At 42.3% G+C, this 25,213-nt stretch overlaps 1 protein-coding gene across 1 annotated transcript; it reads left to right on the plus strand.

The window, feature by feature from the left end:
- Positions 1-1,966: 1,966 nt before the first annotated feature.
- LOC309701812 (actin-associated protein FAM107A) lies at positions 1,967-24,322 on the plus strand (the record flags this gene model as incomplete). Its single annotated transcript, XM_082526067.1, has 4 exons — positions 1,967-2,018; positions 14,790-14,892; positions 23,600-23,741; positions 24,203-24,322. 4 exons carry the CDS (start codon positions 1,967-1,969, stop codon positions 24,320-24,322), a joined length of 417 nt encoding a protein of 138 aa, XP_082382193.1.
- Between the last annotated feature and the right edge of the window lie 891 nt (positions 24,323-25,213).

Consider the following 25,213-nt stretch of genomic DNA (forward strand, 5'->3'; position numbering starts at 1 on the left):
ACGCTGCTTGCAGCTTTAATTGTATGTTGAAATGCAGGGTTAAAGTGGACATGAAACTCCACATGTGTAAAGACTATTTGAAGCGTGGAGCCCTGCTCTCAAAAACTGGATTTAGGGAATAAGTGCTTAAAGTTAGAATTTTTAGAATATGTTTAGCACCATCTTGTGCCAGTACTAAGCATGACAATTACCCCAGCCTACGCAGCAGCAGAGCAGCCCACCAGTCCAGACCCCCGACCGGGCCAGCCTGCAGCCCCAGAGAGGCGAAGGGGGGTGGGGGGCATGATGCCAATGACCGTTTGCCAGACAACAGCTGGTGTCAGCTCAACCCCTCCCAAGAACCCTCATACGGAGTGCAGGAGTAGAGTGCAAATGGCCAGAAGCAGCAGGTATAAGTGGCTGAATCTGTGATGATGTCGTGAAGCAATACAGAGGGTATACTGGCGCCCACAGCGAGCAGGAGAGTGCGGTTCAACTGTGGTATAGGCACAAATAAGAAAAGCACAAACAATCAAACATATATTTTAAAAAAACTGTGGTACAGGAAAGAGGAACTTCAAATAACACAGGAACATGATCAGAGAACACTGCATCACAAGTTGAGAAAAGAACATAAATGAAGATCAAGTGTGTCCGCCTTTATGTGTGGAATGAGACACAAGGTTAAAAGTGTCCGTGATGTTTACAAAGTCCTTTGCCACTGGCTCATTAATAGAACGTGAACATTAAAATCCCTAACAATGAGGACACCATCATATAAAGCATAATGTCAGTCAAGAAACCATAAAAGTCAGTCCATCCATCCATCCATCCATCCATCCATCCATCCATCCATCCATCCATCCATCCATCCATCAATAAACACAGACAAACAGGCACACACATACACAAACATGCATTGCCACCCTCATGCACACATATACAAATACTCAGCACGCGCCCAACATGGAGACAAACAGAAGTGAACACTGTACACACACTCACATTCTCATACTCTATGTAAAGTCCCCCCTCCCTGGACCCAGCAACCCCGCTGACCCTGGTAGGCACTCCTGTTCCCTGGAATCCACCAAGGGCAACAGCCTGCCCTTGGACCAGGGCTGCTCCAGGGCCCACAGCAGGGGTACTGCCAAGCCCCACAGACGCTGGGGCCAAGCGCCACACACCAACCCGGACCCAAGCCCCCAAGGCCCAGCCAGAGCCCCAGCCTGGAGGTGGAGCACACACAGAACCCCAAGCCCACCCCAGACCCACCTAGGTGCAGCTAGACTACTAGCCTGGTACCTATGTCTGCCAGCACAGACCAGCCTCCATCCTCCTGCACACAGCCAACAGAAAAACACCACCCAAGAGCACATAAACCACAATAATGAAGGCAGGACAAGACCACAACCACGCGTCGACCTTTGCCTTCGGTCGCACAGACTTCCCCGTACAGGCACCAACTCCACTGGGTAGTCGCCATTTCAGCCACCATTCGGGCCAGCTCCTCGCCTTGCCGGCCTGGTCGTGGGTCTGCCGTGCCCCCCATCCTGGGTTTCGACATCCCTTTAAACATGCACAAGGTGAGCCTCTCTAAATTAAATTAAATGGGCTTAGAAGAAAATCATCTATTTGATGGTAAGTCCCTCTCTCTCAAAAGGATTGATCCAATCCACTCCAAAGCCACAAAAATCCTTATTTTTGCACAGATTTGACCTTTTAAAGGCATGTGGTCTAAACTTTTGATCAGGACTCTACTGTAACACTGTTGCACAATTTTTGCACGCAGGAACATATTTTCAAGAGTCCCCCAATGATGTCTTGAATACTTTGTCATAAGTTGAAAAATGCAACAGCACTGTTTTCACAAACGCAGTTCGACTTCTCAAACACTTTCTGACCAAGAGGCACTGAACAATGAGGGCCACATTTAAGGCTCTCAAGTAACACTAGTCTCAGTATCACTGCCTGTCAGCTCCACACTATGGCTGATGTCCTCAAACAACAAGCTCTCAGGAAGGAACAATGCAGCAAAGGTAGGGCTAAATCCGGCATCCTTTCCCTTTTACTTTGGCTGCTGTATATAAACTACGTAGAGCTGCATGGAGCGGCACTATGTCCAACTGTCACATCATACATGACAATTTTTCATTTTAACAGCTTCTTAGACACGCCTGATAGAATACCTGGATGCAGGTCTGCACATTTCACATTTCTGACTTTATATCATCTGTTATATTTTATCTGTATCATATTGAATATCTTTCTGTGTCAGAATGTGTAACTGTTATTCTGTTTTATAGAAAACTAACATAACAGAGCAACATCAGTGCAAATGACAAAATGTAAATTCTTGTCTGCATTTTTCTTCATGATCTGGCATCGTTAGGCAAGAAGCATTTCTTTACTTTCTACATTTTGTAGTTTTGTAAGTGCGATAGATGATCATTTTTACATTTAATCTCTGTCAAGTAACCATTTCTTATCTGCACTGGGGTGAAGCATTTACATATACACCTACTCAATGACAACATCAATTATGCATTTCTACTTTAGCTATCAGTTTCCACACTACTGTTTCTCTGTCTGCTATCGACTCACATTTCAAGTCTCGCTTTTCATGATACTGAATCAGTCATCCCCATTCCCTGTGCCCTATAAGTTGCTATTTGGTATGCAACAGCAGCTGTGACTTCAGTCTAGGTTCACGCGTACTACTCTTTATCGTGATTTGCATGCACCAAGAATCACCTAAACTGCCCTTCTGTCTCTCATCTCTGCTGTAACATCAACCCAACACATACGACTCATGTGCTTACCTTGTCAAATCGGAAAAAGAGACAAAATAAAATGTACCAAAATAAAGCGATCAGTTTGCTTTCATCTCAAACATAGCTGTCATAACCTCTGGTCTTTCACTGATGGGAGACCAGTGTACAAAGCAGGCTGCTGCCAGCTCTGCTTTCACCGCTCTGAGATCAATTATAGTGGGCGCTTTATACAGAAACAGCTAGCATTAGCAAGTAAATGAGCTTCAATGGTTTATGGTCATTAACAAATAAGTTTCATCTTGTTAACCATCCTTAATGTCTGAGTCTAATATGTTTTACCAAATGCTCCACATTCATATTTTAATCCCTTGTCTACATATAGTCAGTTAACCATGTCGCACACTTTTAATTAAACAGATTTTTTGTTATAAATAGTTTAACATCCTTTTTGACAAAGTCAAAGAGCACTTAATTCTGCTTGCCTTTTTGTAAAACTCACCAGAGATATAAAAAAAATGCAATAGGCGTGGTTGTTGAATCTGCATATAAGAACATCATATATCCGAGATGAGTAACTTAAATTTGTCATCTAAACATAATTTAGTCTTGTAATTGTCATATATATGCGTTTTCTCTGGAAGCTCCGCCCCCTGGACAGCAGCTCAGTTCACCATTGTTTGGAAACTTTATTGTGGTCTGGAGATCTACACTTTACAGGTAAATACAAATTTAAAGCTAAAATACCAATGAGAAAGAGCGTAGACCCTTTATATATAAGTAACATTTGGCGGTAACATTTTTTTTACTAGTATGTTGGCTGGTCAGGAGCAACGTAAGGCACCGGTTAGCTAATGTTAACCATTGTCAATTGGTGTGAGAATCAAATCAGAAATATTCAAATATAATGTGAGTTAAGATTATTTACATTTTTAAAGCTAAATTAACAGACCATTATAAACTTTTATCAGTGTCTGGTGTTACCAGCAACAATTACAAAATTATTATTATTAATGTAGCTGCTCCTTTGAAAGTGTGTCAGCAGTAACAATATCCACACACAGCCTTGGGCACGATAAACATGCAGAACTGCAGAAACTAGGGTGGCCCATTATTTATGTGTCACATGACCCTCTTCCTGTTGAAGAAACAAAAGTTGTATCCAAGATGGCCGACTTCTAAATGGCCACCATGGTCACCACCCATCTTGAGGAGTTTGCCCCCTCACATATACTAATGTGCCACAAACAGAACTTTAACATCACCAACCATTCCCATGTTATTACGGTGTATCCATATAAATGGCCCACCCTGTAGTTTCTGCGGTCAGGGGAATCTACACAGACCCCAGATGTAGTGTAACAGTTATCCAAATGTTGTGTATCCTGTTTGCAAGCACTGAAAATATACTAAATCAAATTAAATGAAAGCTTGCTCCATGCTAGCTGCATGTTCACCATAGACAAGACTGGGCATACTCCAGTTTGTGGGACAACCAACAGCACGCACAGCATTTAGAAAACTGCTCACTTCTTGCTGGACCTACATCTTCCACCGTTTATACACAATGACAGTGACTGACAATGACTGACTAGTTACAGTAAACTGTCAGTGCAATAGCTGCTGCTGTTATTTGGAGTATTGAACACTTACCTTGTACCTCTGGATACTCTCCTGAGCTGAAGGTTACTTTTGAGGTACTATGGCAGCTTGGTCTTGGGCCGCGTCCCACTTTACTATTTGCTATGAGACAGTTTAGTAACTTTCCTGTTGTAGCTTTTCTTGCTCGAGAGCAGCAGGTTTTCTCAGTGCTGTGTTGTATTACAGTTCAAAAAAAGAGTGTCACATGCTTACAGTGTTAAGTGTAAGTCCAGTTTTGTAATTCTGCAATACTGAGAAAATACAGATAACTGGTTAAAGACACATGTTTTTGTTCATTGCCTTGCTGTTTTTAAAGTGTTTAGAATTAATATCTCAGAGCTATTTATTTAAACCAAATGATGTACAAAATGTATTTATCATCTGCAGATGTGAGCCTGTAGACCAACTGATATTTATCTGTAATTTGAGATTAGCAAGACAAATACATATATATAATAATTATTAAAATGAAGTCATTATATTGGTTTAACATAAGATAACTAAATACACTGAACATAAAAAGGTTAAACATAAACAAACATTTTGTGTTATATTTACATGCAATAACTGTAAATGACTGAAAAACATAATAAATATCATATAAAAATCATGTTCATTTAGCATGTAAAAGAGTTGTGCAGCTATAAATCAGAACATTAATGTTGACTAAACAAAATTTATTGTGTGCAACTGATGTACATATTATTTTTTCTTGTTAATCCAACAGTTTACTTTTTGAAGCGTATAGCTTTCATTTTCTGAGTGAATCAAATATGTTCTAGTTGTTCATCGTTGTTATGTACATGCACACCAAAATATTATGGATACTTGTAGCTGATAACTAGGTGTGAATACTGTCTTTTTGTTTGATGTGACCTTAACTTCTGTGATGAATTTAGGCTACATTTTGTAGATGTTACAAGTTAGGTAAAGGCAGACTGACTTTGTACTCAGTGTTTAGCCATATAGTCATTGTTTGTGTGACTTTTCACTTGCAGTTGATCAGCTGTGTTACCTTCAGTATTGTTTTGCACTGAATAATTTGAATTGATTATTTTATACAATATTTTTATTTGAGATTATCTGTTACTAATTTTAAGTAATTAATACGGTCTAAGTCTAAATATTACTCTTATACAATATTATCGGTCACATGCTTCTGTGTTTTGTAGTTCTTTGTGTGCCTAATGTCCAGTGTAACACATGTTCATTGTAATTACAAAGTAGCTCTAACAATACAAATAGCTTTAATATATAAATATCCCAACAAAGGACACAAGGTGCCCCTCAAACAAACTATTTTCTCTTCTTAGAGGATGTGCAGATATAAATTTATTGAAAAGTTTCAAAAAGAAGAGAAGCTGTGCTTTACAGGGATCTTTGGTGTATTATGGTAGCACACAGTGTTCACAAGCTACTGCTGTCTGAAAAAAGAAAAGTCAACACAGCCTAGGTTTTACCATGTGCGCTTCATACTAATGTAACTCCTTGACCATTTGGACTAGAGAGACACTTCAAATGGTTACTGAAAGACGAGAAGACAAGCTTTACGAAACTTCATGGTGCATCATTAGAAAGCACACGCAATAACAGTCCAATCACAAGTAAGAATTGATGGAGCACGGAGCAGAGAGGCGGGTGTGGAGAAGTGGCAACTGTAAATGACCTTTAAATTTGTAAATATTTTTACGATTGTTTGAAAGGCACTTCGGTTTTATTTTGAAATCCATGCTTTTATTTTGAAACAGGAAACTGGCACAAAACCGTTAAAGGGCTGTTAGTAACGTTTCTTTTAGGATATGGTAAAATAGTGTGCCTTAAAGTGAAAAATATGTACGTTTACTTTGCCAATTAGTACCTGGCTGACAGTGGCACAAGGTTTGTTAATGTTTCCTTTAACGGAATAAGTTACATGCAATCAAAATGTCGTTTAATAGAGTTTATGTTGTTAACCTTGACCTTGACCTTTATGTGTAGTTATAAGTTAGTGAGGTGATATAATGAATTGAGTGATGTAAATTTGATGTATATGCTATATGTGAGCAGGAGAAATTTGTTTCCTTTGATGTTATGGTATTAATATTGCTGGTTTTGTTTTGCTCCTAGCTCTTACGGTGTCTTCACTGAATGTTTCAATAAAAACATTTCCAATAAAACCTCTGTGAAGCATCAGTATAAGAGACCATCATTCAGCCAGGGATGCTACAGTAAGAGCTTCAGCCTCACGAGTTTCACCTGACTGCCAAAGTCTATGATGAAAGAAGAGGGATTCATTTTGATGGTCTAAATGTGACACTCGCTCAAAATGGAAGCATCTCAGATATTAACTGCAGAAGCAGAAGGCTCAGATCAAATAAAAGACATCTGTTAAGCAAGCAAGGATGAGGAACTTCGCAGATCTGATCGCCCAAGAAATCCCACGGAGAAGATGCTTACATTTCAGAGAGAGGAGGCATACAAAAGGGAGAAGCGGCTCATGCACCTTTATGATCAATGGAAGATCCAGGCACGTAAGGCAAGAAATCAGCTAAAGCTAGACATTCCAGAAAGTGAAATCGCAGCTCTCATTGATATCTTAGAGAAATGCATGAATGATATTACGGACATTTATGTACAAATCAGAGATCACCTCACACCATCCAGTGAAACGAGACGTCGTGTTGATGCATGTGAGGCCATAACAAAGGACATTATTAAAATTGCATATGAAAGAATATCAGGCATAGACGAAGACTATGATAGTGAAGCAGTCAAAGAACGCCTTCGTGAGCTCCTTAACAGAGACTATGCTCATTCCATATATGGATCCACAGTTTCACCTCCAAGTCAACACACTATAGACTCCATTGTCGCAGTAAAAAGAGCAGATGCTGCAGCAGAATTAGCAGCAAAGGAAGCAGAATATGAGTTGTTATTGGCGGAAGGAAAACAAAAGGAAAGGATCCAGCTCTTAGTAGAGCGACAGAAAAGGGATCTTGAAGCTCAAAAACATGAACTAGAAAGACTAAGGGCTGAAAAGGATATAAGAGCAGCACGAGCAAGATTGTCAATTTACAACCAAGATGTAATGCAGGAGGGCAGCTTGTGCTCTGCTAACAGCAAACTAAGGAACCAGGAACATATGCACCCACATCAAGCTGTGTCTCTGGCTCCAGTTCAGCATCTCATAAGATTTCCAGCTTCACCTCCACAGACAGATGTGTCCCACTTAGCTCAAGCAGTACAAGACAGCATAGCCATGAACAGACTTCCAATGCCAGAGCCACCTGTATTCACCGGCGACCCAATCCAGTTCATTGAATGGAAATCTTCATTCATATCCCTCATAGATAAAAGGAACATATGTTCAGCTGACAAACTGCATTACTTGAGAAGATATGTGGGAGGTCCTGCACGAAAGACACTTGATGGTATCTTTTACAGGGAGGATGATGAAGCGTATAAGGATGCATGGGATCGCCTTAATAGCAGGTACGGTCAACCATTCGTCTTGCAGAGAGCTTTCAGAGAAAAACTAGCTAGCTGGCCAAAGATCCACTCAAAGGATGCAGAACAACTCAGAGCATTCGCCGACTTCCTACATGCATGTCAGCAAGCCATGCCTCATATTAAAGGGCTGGACATTCTGAATGACTGTGAAGAGAACCAAAAGCTGGTCCAAAAGTTACCCGAGTGGGCAGCTTCAAGGTGGAACCGCAAGGTGACCCAGTTTATGAAGGACAGACAGGAATTTCCAGCCTTTCAGGACTTTGTCAACTTCATGTCATTAGAAGCAGAGATTGCCTGTAACCCAGTAACTTCCCTCCATGCATTACGTTTATCAGACTTACCTGCAGAGAAACATCATCTGAAAGAAAGGAAAAATAAATCTACTGTTCTTCATACACAGACACTTACAGAGAATGAGAAGAATGTACCATCCAAGACAAGCTTAAAGCCCCCTTGTACATTCTGTCATGATAACAAACACCGCCTACATAGTTGTCCAGAGTTTAAAGGAACGCCTCTGGAAGAGAAAAGAAAGTATGTAAGGGAAAACAAACTCTGCTATGGTTGTCTGAAACCAGGCCATAATGTTAAAGACTGCCGCCACAGACACTTATGTGATATCTGTAAGGGACGACACCCAACTTGCCTTCATGACGACAGATATTCCAACATGAATGCTGTGTTAGCCTCTAATCAGAATACAGACGAAGCAGTTACGACATTGTCTCTCAATACAGAGACTGAGCACACATCTATGACTACATCCATGATTTTGCCAGTCTGGGTTTCCTCTTCCAACAACCCAGGAATAGAAAGGCTTGTCTATGCTCTGCTTGACACCCAGAGTGACACTGTGTTTATTGATGTAGATGTTAGTCGTAGCTTGACAACCAAGACCTATCCTGTAAGGCTAAAGCTAACCACCATGATCGGAAAGGACACAGTAACACACAGTGAAAGAGTCTCGGGTCTCAGAGTGCGTGGCTATACCTCCACAAATCACATTGATCTCCCTCCTGCCTATACCAAAGACTGCATACCAGCGAATCGAAGGCACATTCCTACCAGTGAAACGGCGAGGCATTGGAATCATCTCAAAGCAATAGCAGATGATATTCCACCACATTTAGACTGTGAAGTTGGTCTTCTAATAGGTTATAACTGCTCACAAGCACTAGCACCAAGACAGGTCATCCTAGGAAGAGATAATGAACCTTATGCAGTCCGCACAGACCTAGGATGGAGCATCATAGGCTGCTCACCACCTCACCTTGAATCTCCTCCTGTCGCCAACATATGCCATAGAGTAACTGTCAAAGAGCTTCCTCCAGTGACGCCATCCGATGCCATTAAAGTACTTGAGTCTGACTTTAAGGACATCAGCAAGGACAGCAGAACAGTGTCTCAAGATGACATCCTCTTCCTCAATATGCTAAAGGAAAGCATTTACATGAACGCCCATGGTCACTATGAGATGCCTCTCCCTTTTAAAGAGAGACCCTACCTTCCCAACAACAAGCAGTTAGCTATCATCCGGCTCAACCATCTCAAACGAAAGCTGCTGAACAACAAGAACTACAAGACTCACTACGTAACGTTTTTGAATGAGGTAATTAAAAACAATGATGCTGAAGAAGTTCTCTGTGAAGAGAAGGAAGGTGAAACATGGTATATTCCACACCACGGAGTTTATCATTCCAAAAAACCAGAGAAGCTCAGAGTGGTTTTTGATTGCTCGGCTAAGTACAAGGGAACTTGCCTAAATGATCATCTCCTGTCGGGCCCAGATTTGACAAATACTCTAACTGGTGTTCTTATCAGATTTCGACAGAACCATGTTGCTCTGATGTGCGACATCGAAAGGATGTTTCATCAGTTTCATGTGCGCGAAGCGGATAGAGACTACCTACGTTTCCTGTGGTGGAAGGATGGGAACTTCAGTGTGGAGCCACAGGAATTCCGTATGAAAGTTCACCTTTTCGGTGCTGCATCTTCACCGGGATGTGCCAACTATGGGTTGAAACATCTCGCTAAGGAGAACGAGAGCCTGTTTCCTCTGGGCTCCCAATTCATTATGAGGGACTTCTATGTGGATGATGGTGTCACAAGCATAGCAGATGTAGATGAGGCTATTCAGCTTGCAAAAGAAGCCCAAAGGCTCTGTGCTATGGGTAGTCTGCGACTACACAAATTTGTGTGTAACAATGCGAAGGTGCTTGAGAGTATAGCACCATCTGAGCGTGCCACTGAAGTAAAGGCTCTTGATCTTGCCTTTAGTGATTCATCGCTGGAAAGAGCCTTAGGAATCCACTGGCACATTGAGTCAGACAGTTTCAGGTTTCATGCCCGTTTGAAGGACCAACCAGAAACCAGGCGTGGTATACTATCCACTGTTGCCTCTCTTTATGATCCACTTGGGCTTATTGCTCCTTTCCTGCTAACTGGGAAAAGGGTTCTTCAAGAAATGTGTAGGCATGGTACAGGTTGGGATGACCCACTCATCAGTAAACTGCAACCAGTCTGGAGATCCTGGAAGAGTGATCTGGCAAATTTGGATAAAATCACCATACCCCGATGCTATGTACCAGCTGACTTTGGAAAGGTCACAAAGAGAGAGCTACATCACTTCTCTGATGCAAGCACGTATGGTTATGGCCAGTGCTCATATTTGAGACATGTGAATGGAAATGGAACTGTTCATTGTGCTCTGATTATGGCAAAGTCCAGAGTTGCTCCAATCAAAGCTGTGACCATCCCCAGGTTAGAACTGACTGCTGCTGTTGTATCAGTTGCAGCAAGCAATACTCTAAAGGAAGAACTGGGAATTTCAGGGATTGATGAATACTTCTGGACAGACTCCAAGGTTGTACTGGGGTACATTAACAACGAGTCACGTCGCTTCCACACATTTGTATCAAATAGGATTCAGAAAATACATCTCAGTACAACTCCTCAGCAGTGGCGATATGTTTCTACTGACAAGAATCCTGCAGACCTTGCTTCGAGAGGTTCTAGTGCAAGCAAGCTTCTGACATCGAACTGGTTTACTGGACCCAAGTTCTTATGGGAGAAAGAGGTATCACCAGAGGTAGAGGTAATCCCAGAAATCCCAGTTGGGGACCCTGAAGTTAAAAGGGTTCAAGCACTAAATTTGGAGTCTGCAGAACAAGTGACTCTTCCAGACCGCTTGTCAAAGTTTTCTTCATGGTGTAAGGTCAAACAAGCTGTTGCGCGACTTCTTCGCCGAACCAAGAGTGACAAGTCAACAAGTCACAGCACAGTTCAGGAGCGAGAGGATACACAGCGCATCATTATAAGAGATTTACAGAAACGAGTGTATCGAGATGAGATCCAGCTACTTAGTAATGGCTTACAACTTTCACGGCAGAGTAAACTGTTTCGATTGGATGCCTTTCTTGACAAAGATGGAATCCTCAAGGTGGGAGGAAGACTGAAAAATGCATCTCTCCCTGCCTCTCAGAAACATCCAATGATCATTCCAAAGGACCACCACATAACGAGGATGATAATAGCTCATCATCATGAACAGGTTAAACACCAAGGAAGGGGTATAACCATCAACGAGATCAGATCAAATGGATACTGGATCCCAGGAATGAACAGAGCTGTTGCATCTTATGTGCATCAGTGTGTCAAATGCAGGAAACTCAGGGGATCAGTGGAAGAGCAACGAATGGCAGACCTGCCATCTGAGCGGGTGGATCCATCTCCACCTTTCACTTATTGCGGAATGGACTGTTTTGGGCCATTTTTTACAAAGCAAGGGCGTAAGGTGAATAAGCGTTATGGTCTGCTTTTCACATGCCTTTGTTGTAGAGCAATTCACATTGAAATGGTGAATGATATGTCAGCAGATGCCTTCATTAATGGCCTCCGATGTTTTGTTTCCATAAGAGGAGCAGTACGACAAATAAGATGTGACCAAGGAAGCAATTTTGTTGGAGCTAAGAATGAAATGTATAATGCGCTGAAACAGATGGATGTCAATCGTCTGACTGCATTCTTGGCTGAGAGGCAGTGCGACTTCATTATGAATGCTCCCCATTCAAGCCATGTTGGAGGTGTCTGGGAGAGACAGATCAGAACAGTAAGAAATGTACTTCGATCCACTCTTTCACTCTCACCTGGAAGATTAGATGATGCCTGTTTGAGGACATTGTTTTACGAAGCAATGTCTATTGTGAACAGCCGTCCACTCACTGTGGATAACCTGAATGATCCAAATGGTCCAGAACCGCTGACTCCTAATCACCTACTCACTATGAAACCCACTGGAGCCTTACCACCTCCCGGGACGTTCATCAGAGAAGACATGTATGCTCGTAAGAGATGGCGTCATATCCAGTATCTAGCAGAGCAATTCTGGAACCGCTGGAGAAGAGAGTATCTCTCTAATATTGCCACTAGACAACGTTGGCATATTTCTAGAAGGAATCTGAAAGTTGGTGACATAGTCATCGAAAGGATGGATGATCTGCCACGGAACGAGTGGAGATTAGCCAGAGTTGAAGAAACAGTCGCTGATAAAGATGGGCTTGTGAGGAAAGTTAAGATTCGTCTTGGAGACCAGAAAATGAAAGGGAAGGGTCAATGTTCTGGCAAGCCATCCATTGTTGAACGGCCCATTCAGAAACTGATCTTGCTTTTAGAGGCTGTCTAAGACAACGACCATACCCTTTATTGTATGAAGACTTGTGGACATTACCTGCAGGCTCATGCATGGATAATTCTTTGTTTTCGTTATGTAAAAGGCCTTGTGGTTAAGGTCATTCGTTTTTAAAAATCATTCGTGTTATGGTTCTCCCTTTTGTTAAAACACTCATGATTTGGTGGGAGTGTAAATGACCTTTAAATTTGTAAATATTTTTACGTTTGTTTGAAAGGCACTTCGGTTTTATTTTGAAATCCATGCTTTTATTTTGAAACAGGAAACTGGCACAAAACCGTTAAAGGGCTGTTAGTAACGTTTCTTTTAGGATATGGTAAAATAGTGTGCCTTAAAGTGAAAAATATGTACGTTTACTTTGCCAATTAGTACCTGGCTGACAGTGGCACAAGGTTTGTTAATGTTTCCTTTAACGGAATAAGTTACATGCAATCAAAATGTCGTTTAATAGAGTTTATGTTGTTAACCTTGACCTTGACCTTTATGTGTAGTTGTAAGTTAGTGAGGTGATATAATGAATTGAGTGATGTAAATTTGATGTATATGCTATATGTGAGCAGGAGAAATTTGTTTCCTTTGATGTTATGGTATTAATATTGCTGGTTTTGTTTTGCTCCCAGCTCTTACGGTGTCTTCACTGAATGTTTCAATAAAAACATTTCCAATAAAACCTCTGTGAAGCATCAGTATAAGAGACCATCATTCAGCCAGGGATGCTACAGCAACGCACCAAAAAACAGATTTATAAAACTGAGTAGGCTCCAAAACGTTTTTGTACATATTTAGTGTAGTTCACATTTAAAGTTGATGTTGTGTTGCATTTTGTTCCTGTTTCCACTTAACTATAAATCTGAAAAAACAGAGTCTGTTTGTTGTTGTTTTTCGAATTTAAACTGTGTTTCCATCATAACAATACAATAATATAAAATGAGGCCAGATATTGAAAGCTGAGTTTATTCTGAAAAGGGGACAAACGCATTCGTTTATAATATGATTTCTGGTCTTTTTCCAGCCAAAATTACCATATAAGTCCAGGTGGCTTAAATGATGCTTGGTCGATAAAGGATTGTACAACTATTGCAGTGTATACTTGTGCTTTTAGATAGATGTACAGAGAGTTGTACAGGCATGAATGATTTCTTGTTTCATCTAGCCAGCATAAGTGGGAGGGCGAGCTGGAGTGGCCCGGGCACTTTGACTCAAGACCAGCCCACCAGGTATTATCAGAAAAGCCATAAACCAACGCTGTTGCGACAGTGATGTACACTGCCTTGTTGGTATATAAGTATGATTTCTATACATTTTACATCAGATGACCACTTTGGTTGTAAGATTCAGATAATTATTTACCAAAAGCTAGACATTTTAAACCGCCAACTCTCTCCAGCCATGTTGATGAATTACCTTTATTGGGTGAAAATGTTCATTTCCAGTGAAATGACACAGTCAGACTATGCTTACAGGATGTGATGTTATAACACTAATGTGTAATTTACTTGTTCAAGACGTATTTCTTTGTTATGGTAAAGAACATTAAAATCATGATGAACAACACGAGTGGCGATTTCTCTAAACTTGTGTATATAATTTGGCATTTCTTATTGTAGGTCAAAAATAAATACATAATATAATTTTATTTAGTTTAAAGGTTTATTTGCAAGACACAAAAACAGGCAAAATTAAAAGTTACAAATGTGCTGTGCATGAAACGAATTCAAACGGGGCGACGGAGCCAGGTGCAGATGTGTGTCACAAGTTAATCTGGCTGTAGGCTATGGTACTCAGCCACAGGTGGTGGTAATTGACTCGACTCCATTTGAGTGCACACAAAGTAAACTGCACACTTTAGCTGTGAAGTGAAAACACTGAAATCGCAGTAATAACACGTACGAGGGGAATAATAACAAAGACTAGATTCTCCTGATCGTTACTCTTGCTGTCCTGTGAACAGCATCGGCGTGGTGTTAATTGTTTGCTGTTCTCACAATCGCCTCCTGCCTGGGAATATCACCAGGTAAACTTCCGACATTTTTAAACATTTTGTTGTTCAACAGCAACAAGACTGTCGGACTGTGTTTGAGGAAACCTCACAAATGTCACAGATGAAATATCTGTTTGCGTGTGCAGAGTGAGTTTAGATATTTGCATCTGTCATTCCTTTGAGCTACTCCTTTAACATTTTTTCTTTTGTTTTGTTTTTTTAATTATCATTTCTGTGTCAGATAATGGAGTCAAATCTGGCGCCTGTGTAGAGCACTCAAAACCCATGAAGGCTTCCAGGGCTCACGATGCACTCCACAAGGAACTGCTCCTGGCACATAAGAAGTAGGTACCATATGAAAACCAAATATTTTCTAACATTTGAATGAAGTCTAATGCGGTCTGTTCATCATTTTTTATCACACACAAATGTGACTTGTAGTCTAAATTACTGCGAGTGGTCAGTAAGACTAGAAAAGTGCTACACCACACTATAGGTGGGAGTACATTACATTGCAAGTCTTCACCTGTTCTTCAAGGGTCACCTGAGGGCGAGTCTGTTTTTACAGGCAACTTCTTTCAACATGTTGCACATATCTTTACAATCATCTGTTCGGGACATTTTTCCACTGATATCTACCATTACCCATGTGATAGTTCATGATTTCTTTGTTAAATAAACTAAATGAGCAAGCTAAGCTTTGTCTGTACAGTCTCTGTTCTTTGTTGTCAATTTTGAGCCAACTTTGTAACACATGTGGGCTCGTTCATAGCTTTGAATGCTTTTTGGAAGCACCAAGTAAAAGTTAATTCTCCAGAGAGAGGGGTTTTGTATGTTGTCAACACATGTAAGTTAGTTCTAGCTTTTTATTTTAGATTCTCGACTTAGTGAGTCCCACTATTGTTGATTTAAATGGGGGGACCGTTTTTCCAGCAGGTTTCAGAGATTGTGTTCTGGGTAACTGTACGTGTTTGTTGTCTTAGTTTGTCTTAGTGTTGTCTTAGTAAGGGTTTATTGCTGGTTAAAGGTGGTCACAAGAAAATGCCAGCTGTAGAACCCTGGTCTTCTGAGCAGGAAGCTAATGAAGTTCACATTTGCATTGATTTTTGTTAGCTTTTGTTATTTTTATCTGTTGTCACATAAACCCCAGTGATCCTGTTTTATTTGCAGCCATACAAGGTTATCTTGGTTTCGTCAAGCTAAAAAATGTTTTCCAGAACAGAGCAGGCTCTTTTAGATTGGTGTCCATAGATGGACAGTGATACATCTGTCTCAATAGTGTTCTTGACCTGGCAAGTTGTTGTGATGAAGTTTGTCTTAACCAAGAAAGAATTCATCCACCTTTTGTCTTGTGTAGTGTTTTGACAGTTTAAGGGGTTAGTAGGCCACTGCAATAATTCTAGTGTCAGATTTTTCATTTGAAAAATTTTCTGACACTCCGCGGGCACCTTCGTTCTATTTAGCGTCTTAGAGCACTGGATTTTGGTTGAAACCCACAGCGGGTAAGGAGCTTTCTTGTCTTGACCAAGGACCAAGATGGCGGCGCGTGAACACGAGGCTCAGTGTCTCTCCAGAATCTGCTATTTAGCGTTTTTTTAATCTACTTTTAACCGGATTATTCATCCAGAATTGCTGTGCGTTGCTGACCTACAGCAGACAAGAGCTTCTGGACATCTGGACTCATAACTCCAACAGTTTTATCGCCGATCTCCGACTCATCCCAGAGATCTCCAGAACACCAGAGGCTGCCCACTCTCCCCGGCCGGGCAGAAGTGCACGCAGACGGCGCCGAGAACGTAAACAAAGGCGAGGTAGGCGCGGAGGGCTATGGGCTAAGGGCTAAGCTAAAGCTAACAACAGTATTTTCCTCGCCAATGTCCGTTCTCTGGCAAACAAAATGGATGAGATATGGCTCTCCATCACTAACAACAGACGGATTATGGACTCAAATGTCATGTTTTTCACCGAAACATGGTTGAACAACAGCTGCCCGGACAATGCTATCGAGTTAGCAGGACGCCACACACACCGAGCCGACAGGCTAGCAGATGACTCCGGCAAGACCAGAGGTGGAGGTTTGTGCATTTATATTAACAATGCTTGGTGCATGAACTCCACTACTATTGAGAGTCACTGCTCACCTAATGCGGAGTCTCCTGCCACACCAGAGGAGACAAGACTTTAGACCGTGTTTATTCCAACCTGGCTGGAGCCTACAAAGCAACACCCCTCCCCCACATTGGACAATCGGACCATGTCTCCCTGTTCCTCACACCTCGGTATTCACCACTCGGTATTCACCACTCGGTATGCACCCACGGTGTGGGACGGAGAGATTTCGCAGGTCTTTCCTCCCCACTGCTGTCAGACTCCATAATAAAGACTTTAACTGATCAAGCACACACATCCATACATATGCAATAATACTAAGTGCAATAATCCTTTCTGTCATCGTTGTATTTTTACTCAGTTGTATATAGTATTTGTATTTGTATTCTATTTTTATCTTATTGTATATTTATTTTATTTTATTCTACTGTATATAGTATTTTATTTTATTCTATTCTGTACAGTTGTGTACTGTATTTATTCTTATTGTATTCTAATTTTTGCCTCATAACTTTTGCACTGTCCACTTCCTGCTGTGACAAAACAAATTTCCCACGTGTGGGACTAATAAAGGTTATCTTATCTTATCTTATCATCTAACGTGTGAAACCTGCTGTGAGGACAATTAAAGTGTGGCCAGAGGGGACAGACGCAGTGCTCCAGGACAGATTTAAAAACACAGACTGGAATACGTTCACTCACACAGACCTGGACCAGTACGCCTCATCTTTACTGGAGTACATCTCCAAAACCACAGACAGTGTCACCACCCAGAAACGTATCACCATGTACCCCAACCAGAAGCCTTGGATGAACCGGGATGTTCGTCTCCTCCTGAAGGCCCGCAACACCGCCTTTAGGTAAGGAGATGCACACGCCTACAGTACAGCCAGGGCTAATCTAAAGAAGGGCATCAAAAAAGCCAAACACCATTACAAAAAGAAGGTAGAAGAACACTTCTCCAACTCCAACCCCCGACGCATGTGGCAAGGACTCCAGACCATTACAGACTACAGGACCACCAAACCCTCCCCCGCATCCTCCGATGTCTCCTTCCTCAACAAGCTCAACAACTTTTATGCTCGTTTTGAGCGAGGGAACCCCACAATCACAACCAAAGCAGACGTGACGCCAGACCACCAACCTCTGACTCTCTCCCCCACCGATGTAGGAGCGGTGCTGAGCAGGATCAATGTCCAAAAGGCGGCAGGTCCTGATGGCATCCCCGGGTGTGTTCTCAGAGCGTGTTCTGGGGAGCTTGCAGGAGTGCTCACAGACATATTCAACCTGTCCTTGGCCCACGCTGTGGTACCGGCCTGCTTCAAATCCACCTCCATCGTCCCGATACCCAAAAACTCCAACCCATCTTGCCTCAATGATTACCGCCCAGTAGCACTCACCCCCATCATCACTAAGTGATGAAGCACACTTCAAATCCTGTCTCCCCCCCACCCTGAACCCCCACCAATTCGCATACCGCCAGAACAGGAGCACAGAGGATGCAGTCTCCATCGCACTGCACTCTGTCCTCTCACACCTGGACAACAACAACGCCTACGCCAGAATGCTGTTTATAGACTTCAGTTCAGCATTCAATACAATCCACCCCTCACAACTCATCAGGAAACTGACAGACCTGGGCATCAGTTCCCTCATCTGCAAATGGTCACTGGACTTCCTGACCAACCGCCCCCAACATGTCCGGCTGGATAACCACTGCTCATCTACAATCACAATGAACATCGGTGTACCACAAGGCTGTGTGATGAGCCCTTTCCTCTACTCCCTCTTCACCCATGACTGCAGGCCTGCCGATGGTTCCAACACCATCATTAAGTTTGCAGATGACACCACAGTGATTGGCCTCATCAGTGACAACGATGAGGCCGCCTACAGGGAGGAGGTGGATCGTCTGGCTGAGTGGTGCGACAGAAACAACCTGCTGCTTAACACCGAGAAGACCAAGGAGCTCATCGTGGACTACAGGAGGAATGCTGACCCACATCCACCCATCCACATTAAGGGGACGGCTGTGGAGCGTGTGAGCAGCTTCAAGTTCCTGGGAGTCCACATCTCCGAGGATCTCATCTGGACGACCAACTGCTCCAAGCTGGTCAAGAAGGCTCACCAGTGCCTCTTCTTCTTGAGGACTCTGAGGAAGAACCACCTGTCCTCAGACATCCTGGTGAACTTCTATCATTGCACCATCGAGAGCATCCTGACCAAATGTATAACAGTCTGGTACGGGAACTGCTCTGCCTCGGACCGGAAGGCGTTGCAGAGGGTCGTGAAAACTGCCTAGCGCATCGCCGGAGCACCACTTCCTGCCATAAAAGACATCTACAGGAAGCAGTGTCTGAAAAGGGCTGGGAAAATCATCAAAGACCCCAGTCACCCATCACATGGACTCTTCACCCTCCTGCCCTCTGGGAGGTGCCACAGGAGCCTCCGGACTAAGACCACCAGGTACCGGAACAGCTTCTTCCCCACAGCTGTCAGACTCCTGAACTCTGCCTCCTGACATCTGACCCACGTTAACACATGGACTGAACATACACACACCCACAATGGACAACTGTACCCTCAAACACAATAATAACATGGACTGAACCACCACTCACAACCACTAGCACTTTATATAGCCTCTGTAGGAATTATATCTCACTTATCTTAACTGCACTACTGTATAGCTCTGTGTAAATAATCATTCTGTACATACGATAATTTTTAATCCTACAACTGTTTATAACCTGCATAGTTCCCATTTCTGTATAGCTGTATATCTCAGATTTCTGTATATTTTTTTATTTCATATTCTGTATAGTTTTTCATAGTTATATCCTGTTCATAGCCTGTACAGCTTGTACTCACTACAGCCTGGACATACTGTACTTAAAGTTATAGCATATTCATAACATACCTTCATACTGTGTATTATAACATACCATAATAGACATATTTCTGTAATATACTTACATATCTACATTATTGCTAATATATATTATAATATATCTATATCATGGCTAAAGCACTTCTGGATGGATGCAAACTGCATTTCGTTGCCTTGTACCTGTGACATGTGCAATGACAATAAAGTTGAATTCTATTCTACTCTAATTCTATTGATGTCAGTGGCTTTTATTTCCTCCTTTCACCAGCTTATTGTCCTTATTGTCCTGTGTTGACTGCTGGGATCTTGTTCCAGAGGTGTGAACTTGAGTCATATGACTGAAAAGAAAAAAGTCTTGTGACTTGTCTTGGACTTTTACACCGATGGCTTGCAACTTGAACTGAACTTGAAACTGTTTACTTGAAAAGCCTTTAGATTTGGAGTAAAATAAAGATAATAAAGTTTATGTCATGGTCTGCGACCCAGTGAGTTGAATTGTTTATTATTTACTTGCCACATTATTGCTGTCGGTGTTTTGGTTTTCTTCCCTTTGCCCCTCATGTTTCTCTGTGCTCCCTCTGTTCTGTGTCTTGCTATCCCTGCCTGTGTGTTCCCTTGTTTCCAGTGTAGTCAGGTCACTGTGTAAAGCCCGTCTCTCTGAGTCTGTGTCTTTGCATGTGTGTTGAGTTTCCTATTTTATCCTGTTGAAGATGGTGGACATCTTGTAACCTTTTGAAGAAACAACATATTTGACACAAGGTAAGAACAAAGTCGCAATTAGTGCTGTCCATCCATACTGTTCCTCAATCACCACCTTAAAAAACTTAAGCCTCAAGTCAATTTCCTGAATGGCCTGGTAAGGAGTTTCCAAGCATCTTTGAACAAAAGATTTCTTGGAATCATTATCAGTGTGCGAATGGCTAGAGCAGCCTCCTCAGATCCAGTGTACCTCAAAGCAGCTGCTTTGGATCCAAAACAATGACGTGGTCCCACCTCTGTCTTGTTCTTCCCACTCAGCTGACATCTCAGGATTTGCCTTACTGTCTGTAGATATTTTGTGGTTGCTGCTTTCCTAGTGGCAGCTTCACGGTTCCCATTTGGCTGTGGGGACACAGGTCTTAAGGAGACAGGACTCACCCCATCTGGTCCAGTAGACTTGCCTGAGTGGAGTCTTCTCATTTGTCTCTGAACCTGGTCTTGAGTGAAAAAGATAGGTGGGGTGATAGAGGGGCGTCAGGACTTTTACAGGAGGCAACGGTGCAATGTGGAGAGGGAGGGAGAGAGAGTGGTATGGCTGTGGATGTAGCTGACTACAGGTAAGGCTGTTGGGGGGTGAGCATTCACTGCAGTGTCGAATCTGTTGAAAAACACATTCAATTCATTAACTCTGTCCTGGATGACTCAGCCCCAGCCTCTGCTGCTGAATTGCTGCATCTGTTGTTTTCTTTAGCCAGTAGATGTGGATCATCGCAGGGGCTGATACTGTCAATCTCCCCCTGCTTGGGACACCTACTTGAATATCTGCCACTGCGATGGATACTCAATCCTGTTTATGGAGGTTACTATAGTCTGCTTTTAGCTCCACTAGCCACTAAGCACTGGTGCAATATGTTGTGTCATTCTGCCATATGCTCTTCTGATATTGCGCGGTCTCAGTTGGGCTGTATACACTGATAGTATACCTTGGATGTCTCAGTGGAGAGTAGCTGGCAGCGCTTCAGGACTACTTCGTGCGCACAGACGGGAGCATGTTTAAAGAAGCAGCCACACGAAACGGCCTCCTGGACCTGGACATGTTCACTGAATTTGTGACCTGCTACATCAGTAAGTGCACAGAGGATGTAACGGTCTCCAAAAACACACCACGAGAACCAACGAGAAGCCCTGGTTCACTGCAGCAGTACGTGCATGTCTGAGAGAGAGAGATGCTGCTTTCCGGTCTGGAGATAAACCGGCTCTCAGAACAGCCAGAGCCCACCTCTCTCGCGCCATCCGACATGCAAAGCGTGTGCATGCACAAAAGATCCAGAGCCACGTCCACAACACAAAAGACTCACGCAGTTTATGGCAGGGCATTCAGGCCATCACACAGTACAAGCCTGGACCAAGCAGCTGCATCAGTAAGGCCTCCTGGATTGTGCTTGACCCCTCACACTCCTCACATGGACTCTTTTCTCTCCTTCCATTTGGCAGACGCTACCGCAGCATCGGGGCCTGATCCTCCAGACTACGGAATAGCTTTTTCCCACAAGCCATCAGACTCCTGAACTCACTACCAGGCCCCCATCTCCCCCCACAACACACCCCCACACAAACTGTTAACAGACTCTTTTGCACTTTACACACCACTCCCTCTGTAAGATGGTAAATGGTAAATGGCCTGTATTTGTATAGCGCTTTTACTAGTCCCTAAGGACCCCAAAGCGCTTCACACTACATCCACCCATTCACACACTGGTGATGGCAGCTACATTGTAGCCACAGCCACCCTGGGGCGCACTGACAGAGGCGGAGCTGCCGGACACTGGCACCACCGCCACATGCTGCTTTATAGACAAATGTTTTACTCCAGGTTTACAAGCTGGTGACTTTAAACCACTCCAAACTCTAAATTGTAACTTCTCTTGATCCCCTAAGACTTAAGTGTATATTTGTTTTTCGTACTCCTTTTTATATCTATTTATTAGCCCTTTTCCACTGATGTAACCGGAGCCCTGTCGTCTTGCTTCTCTGTATGCTGCACTGGATATAGCAGAGATGACAGGATGAAGTTTACTCTGACTTTGACTTTCCTGAATTCTGTCTCCATTGTATACCTCTTCATGATCCTAGCCAGGGATATGAGTCTTTACTTGGCAGTGCTCTACAGCTCCAATAGCTAGCTTTGGAATTTCTCCCCATGTTGCCTTGATCTTGGCATCGCATATCCGTCTCCATGGAGGGTCCTCCTCATTGTGGGTCCTTGTAACCAAGCATTCCAGTGGTTTTAGATAAGTTATTTGGTTGCAGTGATGGTTGCAGTAGAGATTGTCTGTGCTGCATATACATCTGTAGTTGGTACTGATAGGTTTGTAACTTGAACCCATCCGCTGGAACGTTGAAGACAATATAATTACACAGCAAAGCAAGACACAAGGCACCAAAGTTCTCTGGTTTACTCATGCATGAGGGAGACCTGCCTAGAGCCAAGTGTCGTCCCACCACTTGACCTCCACCAGACTCTCAGCCAGGCTCCCCATAGCACTCCTTTTATTGTGGTTACATGAATATGCATAGGGTCATTAACATATAGCATCTTACATAGGTATACATGTGAACAAAGAATACTGTGTGTGTGTGTGTGTGTGTGTGTGTGTGTGTGTGTGTGTGTGTGTGTGTGTGTGTGTGTGTGTGTGGTACTGCTGATCAAAGGGTCATACATCCTTGGTCAGGAAGAGGGTAGCCTCACCCTAGATAACACGGTGAGGAAGTCCTGCAGCTCATCTAAACAAAAAGCACTTAGACTAGAACAGATGCAACTACGTTAATCCTACCATAAAACAATAAGAGAAGGTACGACCTCTCTCGTGCTCCCAGGATGTGGGTGTGCATTCTAGTGTGGAATACACACCAAGCCTTTGCAGCCTGTTAAAGATCACAGTCCTATCACTACACAATTGATTATACACCTCTAAGCATATATGGTTAAATATTTCTAAGCATAAATGACAATCAACAATACAAAACCTAACAGGTACTTCACATAGTCTTGGTAAATCAGTCAGTAGGGTCTGATTTTACCAGTAGGCCTTTACCTGACATCATGGCTCCCCCTTGCTGTAGCTTTCGAGTTTTACTTCATCAATCTTCAGTTGTGATAACAGTTGCTTCCTGATGCTGGAACACTGAGCTACTAGTTGCTTCTTTGTTAGTCTAGATTTTAGGTGTTGAAGATTCCTTAGGTCCCACCTCCTCTTGATGTAACACCTTCCGCTGGTAGGTGTGGTAGCATTTCAACAGCCCCGTATTCTCATCTTAACTGCAGTTTTTCTCTGCTTCCTTTATGGATAAAGGGGTTTGGCTCTGAGCAGCAGATCAGAACTTCAGCAGGTGCTTGAGAGGAGGAAAAGGGAACAGAGTTACCAGGATGAGGAACAACATAGTAGGACTCCTCTGGAGAAAGTCCTACTCAGACGTCAGCAGAAACAGCATGAGGTAGTAAACTTAAAGTGTTGCACCAGCTTTAGCTACTTTTAGTAAGTTCCTTCATTTAATCGGATCATCCATTATAAACAGTGTCTAGTAGGGTTCAAGACCATTTCCTCCAAGACTACTGTAGGGTATTTATCTTACAATATAAACCACCCTGAGGTTACTGCTGTTGTGATTTGGTACTATATAAAACATAATTGTACTAAGGAAGGACTGTAGATAAAATGAGTGGATTTCAGATATCATGAAGAACATTATTAACACAGAACGCAAACGGACTGAACTCAGTTAAAGCACTTCTTACTCAATGCGTTTAATATTTGCATACATTCACGCAGAATGTATTTCATAAACAATAAACATATTATGTCATAAAAAGGACCTTTTTATGACATGAAAAAGTTACTTTTTCTCTGTCATTTATTTTCAATAATAAGTTCTATGTGCTTCTCTTTGTCTCTTAGAGAGAGAGAAAACAAGATGAGGAGGTACGAGAGGAATCCCAGCTGATGGAGTTTGTTCGAGTCCGACAGAACTTAAGAAAGATCCACACCGTGGTCCAGGAGAAGAATGCAAACTCTTGAACTGTTATTGAAAAATATGAAAAGATTTATTGTTTCATTTCACTTTATTCAATGTCTGATGTCCTTTACATGTAAAAACACTGGTTGTTGAAATACAGAAAGGAAAAAAAAAATTAATACAAAATTGTTACACATTTTTGTTATACTTTACATGTGCTATATTATATACTTTTTAAAAAGAAGATATTCATAAATGTAAATAGGAACTGTTCTTTAACTTGTGCTGTTTAGTTATATTGAAGTCTTGTTATAAATTACTGCTACGTTTATGTTTTAATAATACCAGATGTTTTTGCAAACAGTTGCACATAAAATCCTGAACACTGCAGGACAATTAGCATGTTTTGTTGTGAAGTGGAAAAAAATACAAATCAAAATGTAAAATTCACAAAATTTGGCCAATAACTCTTGTTAGTGATGGAACGGACTGTGCTGAGGCTTCGGGGTATGTGTCAAGAAATCCAGTATTAGGAATAAAATGATTAAATAAAGCTGTTTTTATACACATTGCTATGTGCTCATTAAAGAGGGAATTGGATTATCGTGATTGTGCAGAGGGTTTTGCAACATGCTTACACATTATACCGTTTAAAAGTCAGGATGATATTTCTGGGCCAAGGGATCAGGGTTCAGAATATCCTGAACTTAGATAATAGATAGAATCAGTAGGATAATATTAATCAAGGTTAGGCAGGGAGGAGTTTTCTGTTATATTCCAGGAGAAGAGCAGATACGAGACAAGGCCAGATGTGAACAGAGAGAGAAGATTCGCAGGGAGACGGCAGGACCGCCACTTTGCTTCCCAGAAGAAGACAGTCATAACAATACTTGTTTGTTCTTGTTTTATAAAACTGTACAGCCCGCTCTGATGGTCATCCTCTGTGTGAGACA

This window comes from Aulonocara stuartgranti, assembly GCF_965226115.1.
Source record: "Aulonocara stuartgranti genome assembly, chromosome: 3".
Lineage (NCBI taxonomy): Eukaryota > Metazoa > Chordata > Actinopteri > Cichliformes > Cichlidae > Aulonocara > Aulonocara stuartgranti.